The sequence below is a fragment of the Colius striatus genome, chromosome W (assembly GCF_028858725.1).
Source record: "Colius striatus isolate bColStr4 chromosome W, bColStr4.1.hap1, whole genome shotgun sequence".
Taxonomy (NCBI): domain Eukaryota; kingdom Metazoa; phylum Chordata; class Aves; order Coliiformes; family Coliidae; genus Colius; species Colius striatus.
In genome coordinates, this window is record NC_084789.1 from 8,554,389 (window position 1) to 8,569,103 (window position 14,715).

A 14,715-nucleotide genomic window follows, 5' to 3' on the forward strand; every position below is an offset into this window, starting at 1 on the left:
GATAAGTTAGGGAGTATGTTGTCTCAGTGTCTCTCATGCATGAAGGCCAGCTGCCCTGATTGGGTCTATTTGTGCAATCTAAAGTCATCCTGATTGTCCTCTGTGCTGCTGCAAAACTACGGAGTATGTTGAGCCAAAGGTCCATGTGGTTTCCCAGCTCTGCATGTGTCTGGGCCAGGCAGTGGGTAGCTGGGCTGGGTTAATGCTGCAGTGCAGAAGGAGGGCCATTGTGTTGAGTCACACTGGCCAGGAGAAGCACTTCCATGCCTGGGCAGAATTGGAAGTCTCTTCTGCCTGAGCTTGGTGCAAGGAGGTGTGAGCTGTCGGTCCTTGTATGGGTTAGCACCATGGATGAGAGCAGTTCCTGATTTTCACACCTGAGTGTGCTGACATGCTGCAGCACTGGTGCAGCTTCTTCATCCACACTGCCTGGTTTCCAGTCCTTCTTTTCCCTCTCAGTTTTCCAAGTCTCTTTCTCAACTTACCTACTTCTTCCTCCTCGTCCTAGAAGCTCTTCCCCAAGCCCCTTTCAGAGGGGAGCAGGGAGGAAGCCTGTTGCTGAGCCAGAGGAAGAGGAGAAAATGCTGCAGCATGTGCTTTACTTCCTCTGCCCTTGGCAGGCTTCAGCCATGCTGCCAGAGCAGTGCCAGGAGCTGGGCAGGGAGACAGAGGGGAAGGGCTGAAGCAGGAGATGGCTGGTTGCAGCAGGAGGTGGCTGGTAGCCTCCCTCTCTATCCCACACTCTCCCAATGTGGAAGGACGTCTCTGCCCGTGGGGCAGCTTTGCACTCAGGGGGTATGAACCCATTGCTCAAATATGTGCTCGAAATGGAGCAGGCTGACAAGAGAAGGGAAGAAAAACTTGTCTGATACCAAAGGAGGGATTTTGGTAGACAAATGTGGCCACTTGACTTAAACTTGAGCCAAAGTATGTTGCTCACTGTGACAGGCTTGTATTTTTTCTTTCCCAAAGCACAGTGCTGGTGTGTGCAGGGCATGTTCTGTGGTGCTTGTTTGTGCCTGTGATTGACTGCCCTCTAATGTTGTGTGTTGCAGCTGGCGTGAAGTGGATATCAGTGCTCTGAAAGTGAACCCTGATGAAGACAATGAGGAGGTAAGAGTTTTATTTCAGAGTTGATATGGGATGGAGTTAGCAGCAACTGAGCAGCATCCATGGAGGATGCTGGAAGGGAGTGAGTGCAGGGACCTAAGCAGGGAGGTGCAGAGTCTCTTCCAGTTTTGCAACAAAATGGCACAAATGGCCTTGTCAAAGCCAGCCTGGTATTGGTTCCTTTCAGGAAAGGCATGATAAGGCAGAGATTGGATTAACTGGCTGGATATAGCTGTATCTGAGATCTGACTGCTGTCAAGAGACCTCTCTAGGCAACAGTCAAGAGATCATGACCAGTCGTGCTGCTAGTTATTATTTTAGCTAAACTGATAGTGATGGTATTTCCTTAAACCTCTGGGTGAGTGTTTTCATTCTGAGATAAGTGGCTTTCCTTAGGTTTTTAGTTCTTAATCTCTTCCCAAATAGTGCAGACTCAGTTTAACAAGGTGCTCTTGCATTCACAGATAGAACCATAGAATCATAGACTTGTTATGGTTGGAAAAGACCTTCAAGATCATCAAGTCCAACCACTAACCTCACACTGCCAATCCCATCACTAAACTAAACCATATCCCTCAGCACCTCATCTATGCATCTTTTAAATATCTCCAGGAATGGTAACTCCACCACCTCCCTGAGCAGCCTGGGACAGTGTTTAATAACCCTCTGCGTGAAAAAGTTCTTCCTAATGTCTAATCTAAAGCTCCCCTGGTGCAACTTGAGCCCATTTCCTCTTGTCCTGTCATTCATTACTGGGGAGATGGACTCCCACCTCACTACAACTCCCCTTCAGGTAATTCTAGAGAGTCCTCATGTCTCCCCTCAGCCTCCTCTTCTCCGGACTGAACACCCCAAGTTTCCTCAGCTGCTTGTCATAAGACTTGTTCTCTAGACCCTTCATCAGCTTCGTTGCCTGTCTCTGGACACGCTCCAGCCCCTCAGTGTCTTTTCTTGTAGTGAGGGGCCCAGAACTGAATACAGTATTCGAGGTGCAGCCTCACCAGTGCTGAGTATAAGGGGACAATCAACTCCTTGGTCCTTCTGGTCACACTATTTCTGATACAAGCCAGGATGCCATTGGCCTTCTTGGCCACCTGGGCACACTGCTGGCTCATGTTCAGGCACTGTCGATAGGATCTGCCTCCCTCTAGACATAAACATTTCTTTAAATTCACACTGTAGCTAATGCTGGAAAAACTACATGTAGGTGTGTGTTTAATCCAATAAAGCTCTGATCAAACCCTGTACCTCTTCCCTTTCCAGATCGAGGACTTGTCTGATTCGGCCTTTGCTGCTCGGCATGGCAAATGTGAAGAGATGGAGCGGGCCCGGTGGCTTTGGAGCACAAGCATGCCCCCACAGCGGCGGGGCAGCAGGTACAGGGCCTGTCTGCACGCTGCCCCAGCACTGCCTCGGGGCTGGGAGGGGCTGCCCCAGCGCACCAACAGCACTCGGGTGCACAGAGGGTACAGTGGGGTTCTCTAGGCCCGGTAGAGTGGGATGTTCTTGAGAGCAGATTGTGGAGGCTTTATTAGATTGGCTGGTCTATAAAAATGGTTAAGAGCTTGTGCTGGTATTGGAATGTTTGATTACTGTCCAAAAGAGCAGCTTGAGGAGCCCTTTTAGGAGTGAGGTGGTGTCTTGTATAGGTGAGGGTGAGGTTACACACCAGTTAAGTTTTGGACAACCAACTTTTGCATCATCTGTTTGGATTCTGCTTTCTCAAGCACTTTCAGTGCTCTGGAAATGTGGAGGCTGATGTGCCAGCTCAGGAGGCCAGAGGAAGCTAAAAGGCTGAGCTGGGCATTCTTCCTGCAGGATCTCGGAGCAGTGGTTGTTCCCAGTGTTATGACATTGGTCGCATCTCTGCTCGACAGCTTCAGCAGTGCCCATTCTCTGCTCCATTTATATACCTATCCTTCCTCTCATCACTCAACACTTGATTCCCTTCCTGTAGATTCTTTTTGTGGGTAGGTTTCTAAAACCACACACAGCTTCCAGCTGTTGATCTCATCATAAACCTGCAGAAGAAGAGATGTACTCTTCTCCATTTGATTTCCAGTGTTTTGCTTGCTATCAAACTGCTCCATCCTTGAGCAGAAACACTTGCTGAACTACAACTGCAGACATACACCTGGTACTCTCAGTCTGGTTGTGGTTTCAGTTTATCCCTGTCAGGTGCGTGCCATCATACAAGGTTATTTCTGCAAGAGCTGCAAATGCAAAGGTGGCCTTTGTCAAACTCCATTTGCACTGCTGCTGCCTCATTTCATCTGCAGCTGCACTTCCCAGTGACAGTGGAGTGTGGGACACTTTGGGGTTTCTTTGCAAACTTTGTCAGTTTCTCACATCTGATAGCACTTCACTATAACTTTGTTTCTTTAAAGACCATTGTGGACTGCAAATTGAGTTCTTCTTTCCAATGCCTCTATCAATTTCTCGGTCCCTAGCGAGAGATCCCAGCTGTTGGGCTTCTCTACCTTCCAATTGCTGACTGTCAGCCCTGTTATCCCAACATCGGAGCAGCCAGGCACCGATCCGCTCACCTGGCTGGCGACTGTAATCTTTTCGCATATCTCTAAGTTCTGTTGAGGTGAGGGACCGAGTAGTTTCCATTTACTTTTCGATTTCTTTCACTCCTTCTCCTGATCTCCTTACCGAAGGACCAGTTTCTTCTTCTAGCCTTTCCTCTTCCCCATCTTCTGCCCTTACTAATCGATGATATGGACTTGTTGACCTCCTTATCCACTGCTTCTTTTTTATCTGTTTTTTATCTGTTCAGGTGTAAAATCCCAGGTTACAGGAGGTGATAACCGTCCTAGGAATTTGCCTAAATTCGCCCACACACCCTGCCACCCAGGGACTGGCCGCTTCAGGGGGCATTTCAACATCTCTTCATCCCAAATTTGTCCTCTCTTATACCCAGATGAGTCCAGATTCCACAAAATATGTAATGTACCAGTCATGTTAATTAGTAATATTAAAAAACTCACATAAGGGTGACTAAGGACCTGGGAAGTCTGTGTAACAAAATTACCTACATCAGTCCGAACTGAGAGGAAGGAGGTGCGTTCCCCCATTACCTCCACAAGATAGCTCCCACAGCACAGTAAACCCATTGATAACAGAATTAAGCTCATAGTTATTATTTGGGCCATCATGTTCCCAGGCCCCTTCATCCGACTCACAGAGTGGTACAACCAACACAGCAAAAATATCAATATTAGAGCACAGCACAGAGTGAAAGTTAGAAACAGCATATTCCCAAACATAGTGAAGTAAAAGATAAACTGTACTACAGCAAAACTTCTAACCTGCACAGGAGCTTTGCACTTAGTAACTTACTATAGTTACAGCACATTTAATGTAAAACCGCTGTTATCTCGCCCCATGTTGGACGCCAAAAAGGCTGTGGTGTTTTGACCCTGGTTGAATGTCAGGTGCCCACCATGCTACTCTATCACCCTCCTCCTCAGCAAGCCAGGGAGGGGAGAAAATAAGATGGGAGTCTCGTGAGTTAAAAAACAGTTTAATAAAGAAGCAGCAAAGCTGCGCACACGGCGAAGCAAAGAAAAATAAGCTGTTACTCTCTACTTCCCATCAGCAGCGATATCTGGCCACCTCCCAAAAAGCAGGGCTGCCATACATGGAACGGTTACTTCAGAAGGCCAAAAATGAATCACGTCCCCCTTCCTGCTCCTCTCCCCCAGTTTATATTGCTGAGCTGACATCATATGGTATGGAATATCTCCTTGGTCAGTCTGGATCAGCTGTCCTGGCCATAGTCCCTCCCAGGATCCTGCCCACCCACAGCTATTGGTGAAGGTGGGGGAAGGAATGCTGGAGGGACAGCCCTGATGCTGTGCAAGCAGTAGTCATAATATTGATACCAACAGTAAGCACAGCACTGCAAGAGCTGCTGTGGAAAATCACTACCATCCCAGACCCACTACAACCATCTGGTAAGGGTGCTGTGTTGAGGTCCTGGTTTGGTCATTGAGGTTCATCTCATAGGTTTAGAAATTCTGATGGGAAAGGACTTACAGATGTCTCCTGCCCAACCTCCTTCAGGATTGTTGCCAGCAGGAGACCAGCTTGGCCATGACTTTATCTGGCCATAGTTGTGAGCGCTTCCACGGATGGAGATTCCCCCAGAGCTGGGGCCAGTGCTCCCAGTACAGCTGTCTAGCAGGGAGAGATGGGGGTGTAAGTGTCCCTGCTCCAATGGCCATGTTCCTCAGTGCAACCAGGGACGTGGTTTACTGAGTTTGTGCTCAGTGACTTGGCCAAGTTCAGCTTGGTGTTCACCATGTCCCAAGCTCCTCCTCAACAGGATCCTTGCTCAGTCCTTCAGTTCCCATCCTGGGGTTGTTCTCTGTGGCTACTTGTTAGTCTTTTTTCAGGAGTTGTAGGAGCACCTCAGGGCCTGGTAACTTCTCGTTGTTGTGATTCAACCAGTACTTTACTCCTTGCCTGTGCAGTATCTGGGCCAGGTAATACCAGTAAACAGTGGGGTAAACTTACTTAGTTTCCCTTAAATGTCATTCTCTTTGTGACCTGCTCCAGCAGTTCTGCTGTCTTGTGGTGCTCCTGCCTCATGTATGTAACAGATTGGGTTTTGTTCCTGTAGCAGCTTTTAAATCACATCTTGATTCAGCACATTGACAGCTTGCTGCAGGTCTAGCTGTTCTATTATTCTAATTTGGGCTAGATTTGTAGGTCCTGATGAACATTTTGGCCAAGGCAGATTTTGGAATCTGATCCTTGACAGTCCTTGATTGCCTCTTGCTGGTGCAGTTCACCTTGAAGATTTGCACACAGAGGTGGAGACTCCAGTTAAGTTTCTCTGTTTGCAGCCTGTGGGTGTTTTATCTGGGAATCTGTGTAGATGCTCAGACTTTCTTAATTCTTGGTTTAAATCTAACGTCTAGGGCTTTTACAGTGCTCCTCCTACACCAAATTGTTGAACTTACTGCATTTTTAGCATTACTGATTCACTACACATGGTTCTGGAGCTGCCTGGTGTCGTGTGGGCTGTGGATGGTGGAAATACTCAGAGAAGCCAATTTTCATAGAATCATTACAGTTGCAGAAGACCATCAAGTCCAACCACTGAAGTATTAAAGTATTTTGAAGTATCTGGTTTCATAGGGTGATTTCTCATCGTAGTATTTCTGCAGCACCGCAGTGCAGGAGATGTGTGGGACACGTAACCTGAGGAGAGCAGCATCAGTGATGCAAAGTTGCATCAAGGCAGTGGAGCTGGGATAGAGATGAGCCTGGATGGATTCAACCTCTGGGCTGCAGCACTCCCTGATTGTGCATGCCGAGTCCCCACAGCGTTCCTCAGCGTAGAGCTGTTCCTGAGGAGGATGCACTAGGAGGGGTCGTAGGGTGGCATCAGGAGGCAGCATCCCGAGCCCCTGCATTGGTGAGAGTGCAGCTGGGACTGAAACCTGGCTCTGTAATGTATCTCAGGTCTTATAGATCGACGGATGGACGGATGACCCCCCAGCTGGGAAACCCCTCAACTCCCCAGCCAGCATCCCCCGAGGTGGGCAACTGCCACTCACATTCAGAGCTGTCCCACAGCCACTCACCGTGCAGCCCCATCAGCCCAGAACTGCTCTCTGCCCCCCTCATCCCCCTCTCCCGGGACTCCATGCGGCTCCTGTCCAGTGAGGATACACGTTGCTCCATGCCTGAGGCCGGCCCTGATGAGCAGGTGAGTGCTGCCTGGCTCTGGCCATTGACTCGACTGGTGGGAAGGTCCGAGCGCTGCCTTTTGCTGCAGTGACTGCAGCAGATGCATAGAATCATAGATCATAGAGTCATTTTGGTTGGAAAAGACCTTTAATATCATGGAGTCCAACCCCTACCCTCACACTGCCCAGCCCATCACTAACCCATGGCCCTCAGCACCTCAGCTCCACGGCTTTGGGATCAATCCAGGGATGGGGACTCCCCCACCTCCCTGGGCAGCCTGGCACAGGGGCTGACAACCCTCTCAGAGAAAAAGTTCTTCCTAATGTCCAATCTAAACCTCCCCTGGTGCCACTTGAGGCCATTTTTTCTTGAACTATCACTTGTTACTTAGAAGAGACTGACCCCCCACCTCACTACAACCTCATTTCAGGTAGTTGTAGAGAGTGTTTCTGTCTCCCCTTAGCCTCCTCTTCTCCAGCCAGAACACCCCCATTCCTTCAGCCCCTCCCCAGCACACTTGTGCTCCAGCCCCTTCCCCAGCTCTGGTGCCCATCTCTGGGCATGCCCCAGCCCCTCAGTGTACTTCCTGTAGTGAGGGGCCCACAACTGAACACAGTATTTGTAGAGGTAAATCTGACTTGACTGTTTCATCCTTCTTACCATGGAGAGGCAGCTTGGAAACCTGACAATGGGAAGTTGCATCAGAGTGCTGGGCCAGCTATGGTGCAAGGGCAGTGGGGTGCTCTGCCAGCAGTTGCTTCAGCCTCAGTTGTGCAGGGAGGGGGGAGCAGAAGTGTTTTTTCCAGAGGAATTTCCATAGCCTGATGTCTCTTCCCTTTAGGCCGTGCAGCCCTGGGAGCAACGCATCTTCCCTCTCCTGTACGATCCCAGGACAGAGTGCGAGGACCAATCTGACCCCAAAGACCGGTTGTCGCGCTGCACCCGGCGCACGTCAGGCAGTAAATCCTCTCGGGAGACCGATGGCACTTCTGCTTTGCCCACCTTGGCCAGCCTCAAGAGCCGACCCCTCCTGGGGACACCCCCCTCCCTCTCTTCCCCCGCAGCAGTTCAGCGGCCAGCACATAGATAGATGTGTGGGAAGACATGAGCAAAACCAACACACAGAACTAACTCTTGGCATTAAAGCTTCCAAAAATCTGCGTTTGATATTCAAACATCCTGCCGGGAATTTTCACAGTTTTTAGTGAATTTAAGGAGTTTAGAAACTGTTGGGTTTTAATTTTTTTTCTGTTTGTTTGGTTTTGATCTTTCTTTCTTTCTTTCTTTCTTTCTTCCTTTCCTTCTTTCTTTCTTTCTTTCTTTCCTTCTTTCTTTCTTCTTCTCCATGTTTCCTTGTCAAACAAATGAGGGCCCCCAGGTTCCTCCCAGCAGAGTGAAGCCTCAGGAGGGGAGCAGCCCACAAGACTCCCTTCCCTCTTTCCTCCACTCCCCTCTTAGGTGTATAAAACCTAGAGCACAGGATTTAGCTGACTAGCAGACTTTGAGGATAGTTTTTCTCAAGCAAAAGGGTGTCTTTTTCTCTTAACCTGCTACCCTTCCCTCCCTGAAAGGTTTTAGTGAAATGAAAGTAGTGGTGAAAAGTGATGTCTTGGGATTGCAACCTGCACTAGCTGTCTCTGTCCTCATGTGCAGAGTGCCCACCCTGCACTTCTACCCTCCGGCATTTTCCTCCCCTGGATTAAGTTCCAGGTGACTCTGTCCCCCAGCCCTGATCTCCCCTCTGCCCCCAGGGCCACCTGCCACCTCCTCCTTCTTTCTCCTCTAGTTTGGGAGCAGCCATTTGCTGTGCTAAAGGTCTGACTGCCCTGCCTGTCACAGGGAAAAAGAAGGACCTTTTCAGCTGCTTCAGACACAGCTGTGCACGTGTGGGAGGAGCAGGATTTTTGGAAGCAGCTTGTGTATGTTTCCCCTGGGTGGAAGGTGGGGAGGGGACAGTCCCTAGCTGGGTGCATCTGGTCTATGTATGGAGCAGGAGCAGAAATCTTGCCTTGTACTTCAGGGACGCCCTTTGTGCTGTGGCTCTTGGCCGAGCTCAGCAGCAGCTTTCAGCTGGGGAACATGACTCGCACTTCAGCTCTGCCCTCACATGTGTCACTGGCCCCACATCCATGTTATTTGTCCCCCGTCCATGTTGTATGTGTCCCCATTGGGTTGGAAAGTTGTGGTGAAGGCAGCTCTGGGACACAGCAGGAAGGAGCAGCAGAGGCAACGGCCGAGGCACCAGGATTGGTCTCAGAGAAGAGGAGCTAAGGGAGGGCAGGGGATCGGTGCTGGGGGGGGGGGGATGGGATCCATCAACACTGCTTTGCGCCACTCCCACACATGGTCCAAGGATGGGTCACTTGTATTTCATTTCCCAGTTGTTGGTCTGATGTTCCACCTCCTGACAGGGATCTTTGTTTCAAGACCAAGTTTGCTGTTGTTCTTGCCCCTGCCTGATCCCTCTGTACCCACAGTGACTCCTGGGATCCTGCACACTGTTTCCACTCAAAACGGTTGTCCATCCCAATGGTGTGACTAGTGGTCCCCGTCCTGTTGTTATCATCATGTCTGTCACATATAATCACATCACCAAAAAAAAAAGAAAAAAAGAAAAAAAAATCCTTCCCTCCCTCCCTTCCTTCCTTCCTCTTTCTTTCTTTTCTTTCTTTTTCTTTCTTTTCCCCATTTTGTAATCGTAAATAAATAGTAGCTAAACTGCTTAATGGTTGGGGTTTTCACAATTTTCAGCATTATCTAGTGGTTTTGGTTCTGTTCTAGTTTAAAGGATTTGTCATTTCTTTAAAAAAGCAACAAACCACAACAGTGCTACCATATCCCTCTGCATAAGTGCTTTTTATTTATAAGGTTGAAAATTCTGAATAACCCTTTTAGCATTATAAAAAAAACCACAAAAAAAAAAAACCAACCAAAAACAACTCCACCTTGTATCTTGTAAATATTTTCTTTTCCTGCTTTGAGCTGTGTAATGCCCTTGTTATATAGAAATGCTTTCCTTCCGAGAAGCTGATCTTTGTTAATGTCTTGATTTTGTTGGCAAAGCACAAATGTGCTTATAAAAAAAAAAAAGGAAAAAAAAAAAAAAACCAAAAAAAACCTCCCCCCAAAAAAACCCAGAATATCCCATGCAAAGTGTGTTTCTGAAATGCTGGGCTGGGAAGTGGACTGGGCCTTTTGTGTGCCCAACCCCAATCCAGGGTGGATCAGCCACTTCCCTCCCACTCCACGTTTCAGTGGCCTCTTGTTTTTTTCCCTTTATAACATTATTTCCTAGCACTTATTGTCAATTAGTGAAAAGAGGAATTGCTCCGTGGGATCTCTGGAGCTGGGCTTTGTGCTGGGATGAGGAATGGAGCAGGACTGAGGCCGGTGGCACCTTTGTGGGCTCACAGGAAGCAAGTGCTGCAGAGCTCCTGTCAACCAGTTTGACTCTCTGGGGTGGGTGAGGGGTTTATTTTACATAACTGGTTGCTGCTAGTCTGTACCCAGGTGCTGGTTTTGCCAGTTGTTGGCCCCTTTTGCTATGAAAGTTGAATAGAAACACACAAGATGCGAGTGATGGGAGGCTCCTTCATTCAGTGCTCCTAAATGATCAAGATAAGAGAATTACACTTTGTTCCTCGTTGCCTGAGTAGGTGGGAAATGAAAAGGTGTCTGGTGATTATTAGCCAGATGAGCAAAGAAGTAGGAGGCAGCAACCTGGGCACCACTGGGCTGGTTATAAGTAATTATAACAGGGGAGGAAAAATCCAGTTTAAAAAGCAAAAGGTGGTGGCCACACCAGCAGCTGCACTGGGCTAGAAACTCCTGATCAGCACAAGGCAGCCCAGTCCTGGGGAAGGTGTGGGGCAAAGGGCTTGTGGTGTAGCTTTGTGGCTTCCGGAGTGCTGATAGCAGGGACCTCTGGCTGCAACTGTCAGGTCTGGATGGGAGCTGGGGCAGGGGCAGGATGCAGGGCTGGCACACAGCAACCTGTGAGCAGACCCAGTGCTGTGGGGGCCAAGCTGCAGTCAGTCTCGCTCTGCAGCTGAGAGAACAGTCTGGCTGCAGGGGCTCTGCCTGCTCCTGCTGCCTGCCCCATACACACAGCCTGCCTTCCTGCAGGCAAAGCCTCTGTTCCCACAGGCAGAGCCTCTATTCCCTCACATAAGGCCTCTTATCCTGCAGCAGGGCCTCCCTTCCTGCACACATGGCCTCCATTCCCACAGGCAGCTTGCTGTGGGAAGCACAGCTGCTGTTGAAGCTGCAGCCTGGGCTGCCATGGTGGCTGGTACTTGCAAAGGAAAGAAAGGGTCCCTGCCCATCTCTCCCACTGCCCCAGCCACTGGTGCCATAGCCCCACTGCACTGGCCCAGCTGCTGAGGGACTGCTGAAGCAAGAGGACAGACCCTCAGTGCAGCAAAAACCTACTGAGCCACAGAACCCTCTGTGGGCCCAGTCCCTGCTCTCTCTCTGCCCCCCCCTCAGTTCCCTCCATCCCCGTGCAAAACAAGCAGCATTGATCGTAGTAATGACTTTATTTCCAAATTCACTTTTATGGCAACAGTGTAAACCAGTTGTTAAAACACACGCTACACTATGGACATTTACAGACAACAGCTAAGCTAGAATGATACACTAAGATCAAACCTTCCCCTCCCACCCCAGTATCTGCAGGGATCGGGGCTGCCAGCACCACCGCCAGTCTGGCACTAGAAGCTTATTTAACAAACAAGTTTATTTGAGTGCAGAAACACAGGGTTTTGGTTTGCTTTTTTAATCAGTACTGGTTTTAACCCTTTTTAGACCAAGATATGTGTGGAGTAATTGAAAAGCTATGGGTCAGTCCAGCTGCTCTTGGTAACCCTCAGGCCTGGGTCTGAACATGGTATTAGGGCTGGGGACATGGCTTGGGCTGCTGGAAGGGGACAGCAGGAGAGGACTGTCCTGGGACCTGCACAGCCCCTGTGGGGGAGAAGGGTAGAGGGGCTGGGGAGGGGTGCTCAGTTGAGGATGCTCTCACTCCCTGGAGCTCCCAGCACACCCTGGCCCTCCAGAGCTTCACAGAGGGGTATGTAGGTAGCACAGGGCAGGGCCAGGAGGGGCTCAGCTACACATCACCCTGGAGCTAAAAAGGGTTAAAAGGGGTGACTAGCATTCTGGGTCTCCCACTTGCTCCTTTTACAGAGGACAAAAATACTGCACCAGCTCCTCCATTCTGTACTGGTGCAGAGGGTCACAGACTGGAGTACAGTGTCCTATGATCAGTCAATTGTAATGGGGTGAGTGACAAGCTGGACGTGGGCTTTCACTTGACCTGTTTATGTTGTAGCTGAACCAGCCCCTCCCCAGCAGTAAAGCAGCTCCTGGAGCTGCAGAGACAAATGTTAGAAAATTCCACACCCCCCAGCCCTTATGCTGCTGCAGGCAGGATGGGCAGCAGCCCAATGCCACTCAGAACATCTCAGTGGCACCAGCACAAGGCATGCGGCAGCTGTGGCAGGTTCAGCAGCACCTGTGAAAGGTGGGAGGGGGTCTGTCCTGGTCATAAACCTGCTGAAACAGCCTCTTTGGCACCCAGCTGCCATCCCAAGGACAACCTGTGCTCTGTGCCCCAGTGAGACCAAACCCCCCTCCATGCCTGCCAGCCCAGGGTTTCAGCCCCTTGCTGGGAAAGTGCAGCCTTCCCTGCAGCATGGCCCTGGGGGTCACAGTCTGTGGCCCCCTGGACACCCTTCCACCTGCACTACCATTGCCAGCTCAACTGGTGCCTCTTGTGGGGAGACAGGGATGGAGGGGACACACTGAGCTGAACTGATGGCATCTCAGGCTCTTTGGTTGTAGAAGGGGCGTGCAGGGACGGCCATGGGTACAGCACAGCCCCAGGCTACTCCCTCACACTCCCTAGGTTGCCACAGGAATAAAAGCAGCAAAAGGAAGAAATGCTTCAGCTCTTTTCCCCTGTGTGGTGCTGGGGGGTGGCGAGTGCTGCATGAAGGTGACACCATGAAGGGGTAACATGCTGCCAACTCAAACCAGAAAACCCCAGGGTGAGGGGGGAGGGGAATTCAGTACCAGGGAGTTGCTTCTGGCCCCGGGTGCAGAACCTGGAGGAGCTGCCACCACACACCAGCTAAAACCTCCCTCATGCCTTCTCACATCCTCCTGGTTGTCTCCTGCTGCTGCCAATGGCATGAGAACAGCAGAACCGTGGAGCTGCCACTTCCAAGACTTCTGAGCTGACCTTGCAGGGGGAAAAGAACAACAAAAAAAAATAACCCAAAAATGTTAACAAGCTGCACCCAAACCTAGGGGTCATCCCAGCCCTGGAGCTGTGAGTGCCCCTCCTACAACATCCTAAGGCCATGGGAGGTGCACAGTCCCGGGGGAAGCCCCAGCACAGCCCCCTGGCGGTGCTCAGACACAGCCTGAAGCTCAACAGCAGCTCGCCCCCCCCCCAGCTGGGCTGCAGAGGAGTCGGCACTGGGCACCTCAAAAACTACTTAATGCATTTTTCTTTTTTTAAAACACATGCTCGTTATTAAAACAATCACCCTGGCATGGTTCAAGCATATATAGATACATCTACTCTACGACACGAGGGGTCGCCAAAGGGATGGGGAAAAACCACTACTCATCCACTCAGTGGTTCCAGCACAGCCACGGGGGGGAGGGAACACACACACACACACACACACACACACAGAGCTTTGGGGGGTACCTGGCAGTTATTTTCATATACACCTCAGCTTTTGGAGGCAAAACCAAAAGGTTTCTTCCAAATCAGCAAACAAATTTAATGCAGGAAGGGAAGGCACCTCCCTGCAGTCCCTGGCTGCAGCCCCTGCTACCTGCACTGTCCAGCCCAGGCATCCTTAGGGGGAGGAGCACAGCACACCTCCCCCATCTCCCCCCGGAGAAGCTCAGCCCTCCCCTGAGGACCTTGTCCTGTGGTATGGGGTGCTCAGGTCAGGAGAAGGTGAGTCCTTGCCAGGGTGGGCAGCCCCAGGACAGCCAGGGACCTCTCAGGGAAACACGGGAGGGAGTGGGGGACAGGCATGGGCAAGGAGCAGGGGGAGAGGAAGTTTTGTACCTCATAGTGTCACCAATGTCCTGGAGCTAGAGCTGAATGAACAGTAAAAGCAGGTTAAATTATTAACCAGTTAGGGGATGGGGAAGCAACTGTAAAAGGAACAGAGAAAGAAGGGCAGAGTATTATTATTTCTGTTTGCTTTATCTTTCTTTTTTTCTTTTCCCTTGTCTTCTCCCATATGGGCCAGCCATGCCCCAATCACAAGCCCTGCTTGGCCAGCGAGGCGGACACCTCGTCGGCTAGCGTGGCAAGCTGGGGGGAGTCCACCATGTTGATGCTGCCGCTGGAGGAGACATTGCTGAGGCGGCGTGGGGAGGCATCTCCGGAGATGGTGGGGGACTTGTAGACAATTTCGGCACCGTGATCGGTCTTGGCTTTGGCGTTCTCACGGAAGGTCAGCTTATGGGTCTCAATCTGCAAGGGGAGGGGAGGGCGGTGAGAGGGGGTGGGGGACCCATCCGGACAGGCCGCTGGTACCTGCAAACCATCCGCTTGGTCACTGCCATGTGCAGCTGGGAGGGAAGCTCTATTCCGTGGCCTGATGCCCTCCAGTGCTCCCAGTCCTCAGGCACGTCCCTTCCAGTAGCCCACAAAGAGAACAGGCACAACCAGAGGGGATGGCAGGACTAGAGTACCTGGGGATGCTGCCAAATCCTTGCCAAGCATCCAGGCCCAATGTGGCGGTGGGTGCCAGGCATAGGAGACAAGATGGCATGGCCTGGGCTGCTCCCACTCCTCTGGCAGAGATTTATGGCAGAGGTGGCATCCCCATAGGGCACGTAAAGCTGCCCCTTAATCCACGGCCC

At 50.7% G+C, this 14,715-nt stretch overlaps 2 protein-coding genes across 19 annotated transcripts in view; one reads left to right on the forward strand and one right to left on the reverse strand.

The window, feature by feature from the left end:
* The window catches only part of LOC133628388 (KAT8 regulatory NSL complex subunit 1-like), a 152,116-nt gene extending 143,015 nt beyond the window's left edge, over positions 1-9,101 (forward strand). For all 4 annotated transcript variants that reach the window (XM_062016507.1, XM_062016504.1, XM_062016508.1 and 1 more), the window contains 4 exons: positions 1,056-1,113; positions 2,374-2,486; positions 6,589-6,835; positions 7,658-9,101. In XM_062016507.1, coding sequence (XP_061872491.1) covers positions 1,056-1,113; positions 2,374-2,486; positions 6,589-6,835; positions 7,658-7,906 — 667 coding nt within the window. In that variant the 3' untranslated portion in view covers positions 7,907-9,101. The remainder of the gene's footprint in view (positions 1-1,055; positions 1,114-2,373; positions 2,487-6,588; positions 6,836-7,657) is intronic.
* Positions 9,102-11,343: 2,242 nt separating this feature from the next.
* The window catches only part of MAPT (microtubule associated protein tau), a 59,063-nt gene continuing 55,691 nt past the window's right edge, over positions 11,344-14,715 (reverse strand). For 14 of the 15 annotated variants that reach the window (XM_062016494.1, XM_062016503.1, XM_062016487.1 and 11 more), the window contains one exon: positions 11,344-14,323. In XM_062016494.1, the coding sequence (XP_061872478.1) occupies positions 14,108-14,323 (216 nt within the window). In that variant the 3' untranslated portion in view covers positions 11,344-14,107. The remainder of the gene's footprint in view (positions 14,324-14,715) is intronic. The other variant, XR_009820680.1, reaches the window with a different exon arrangement.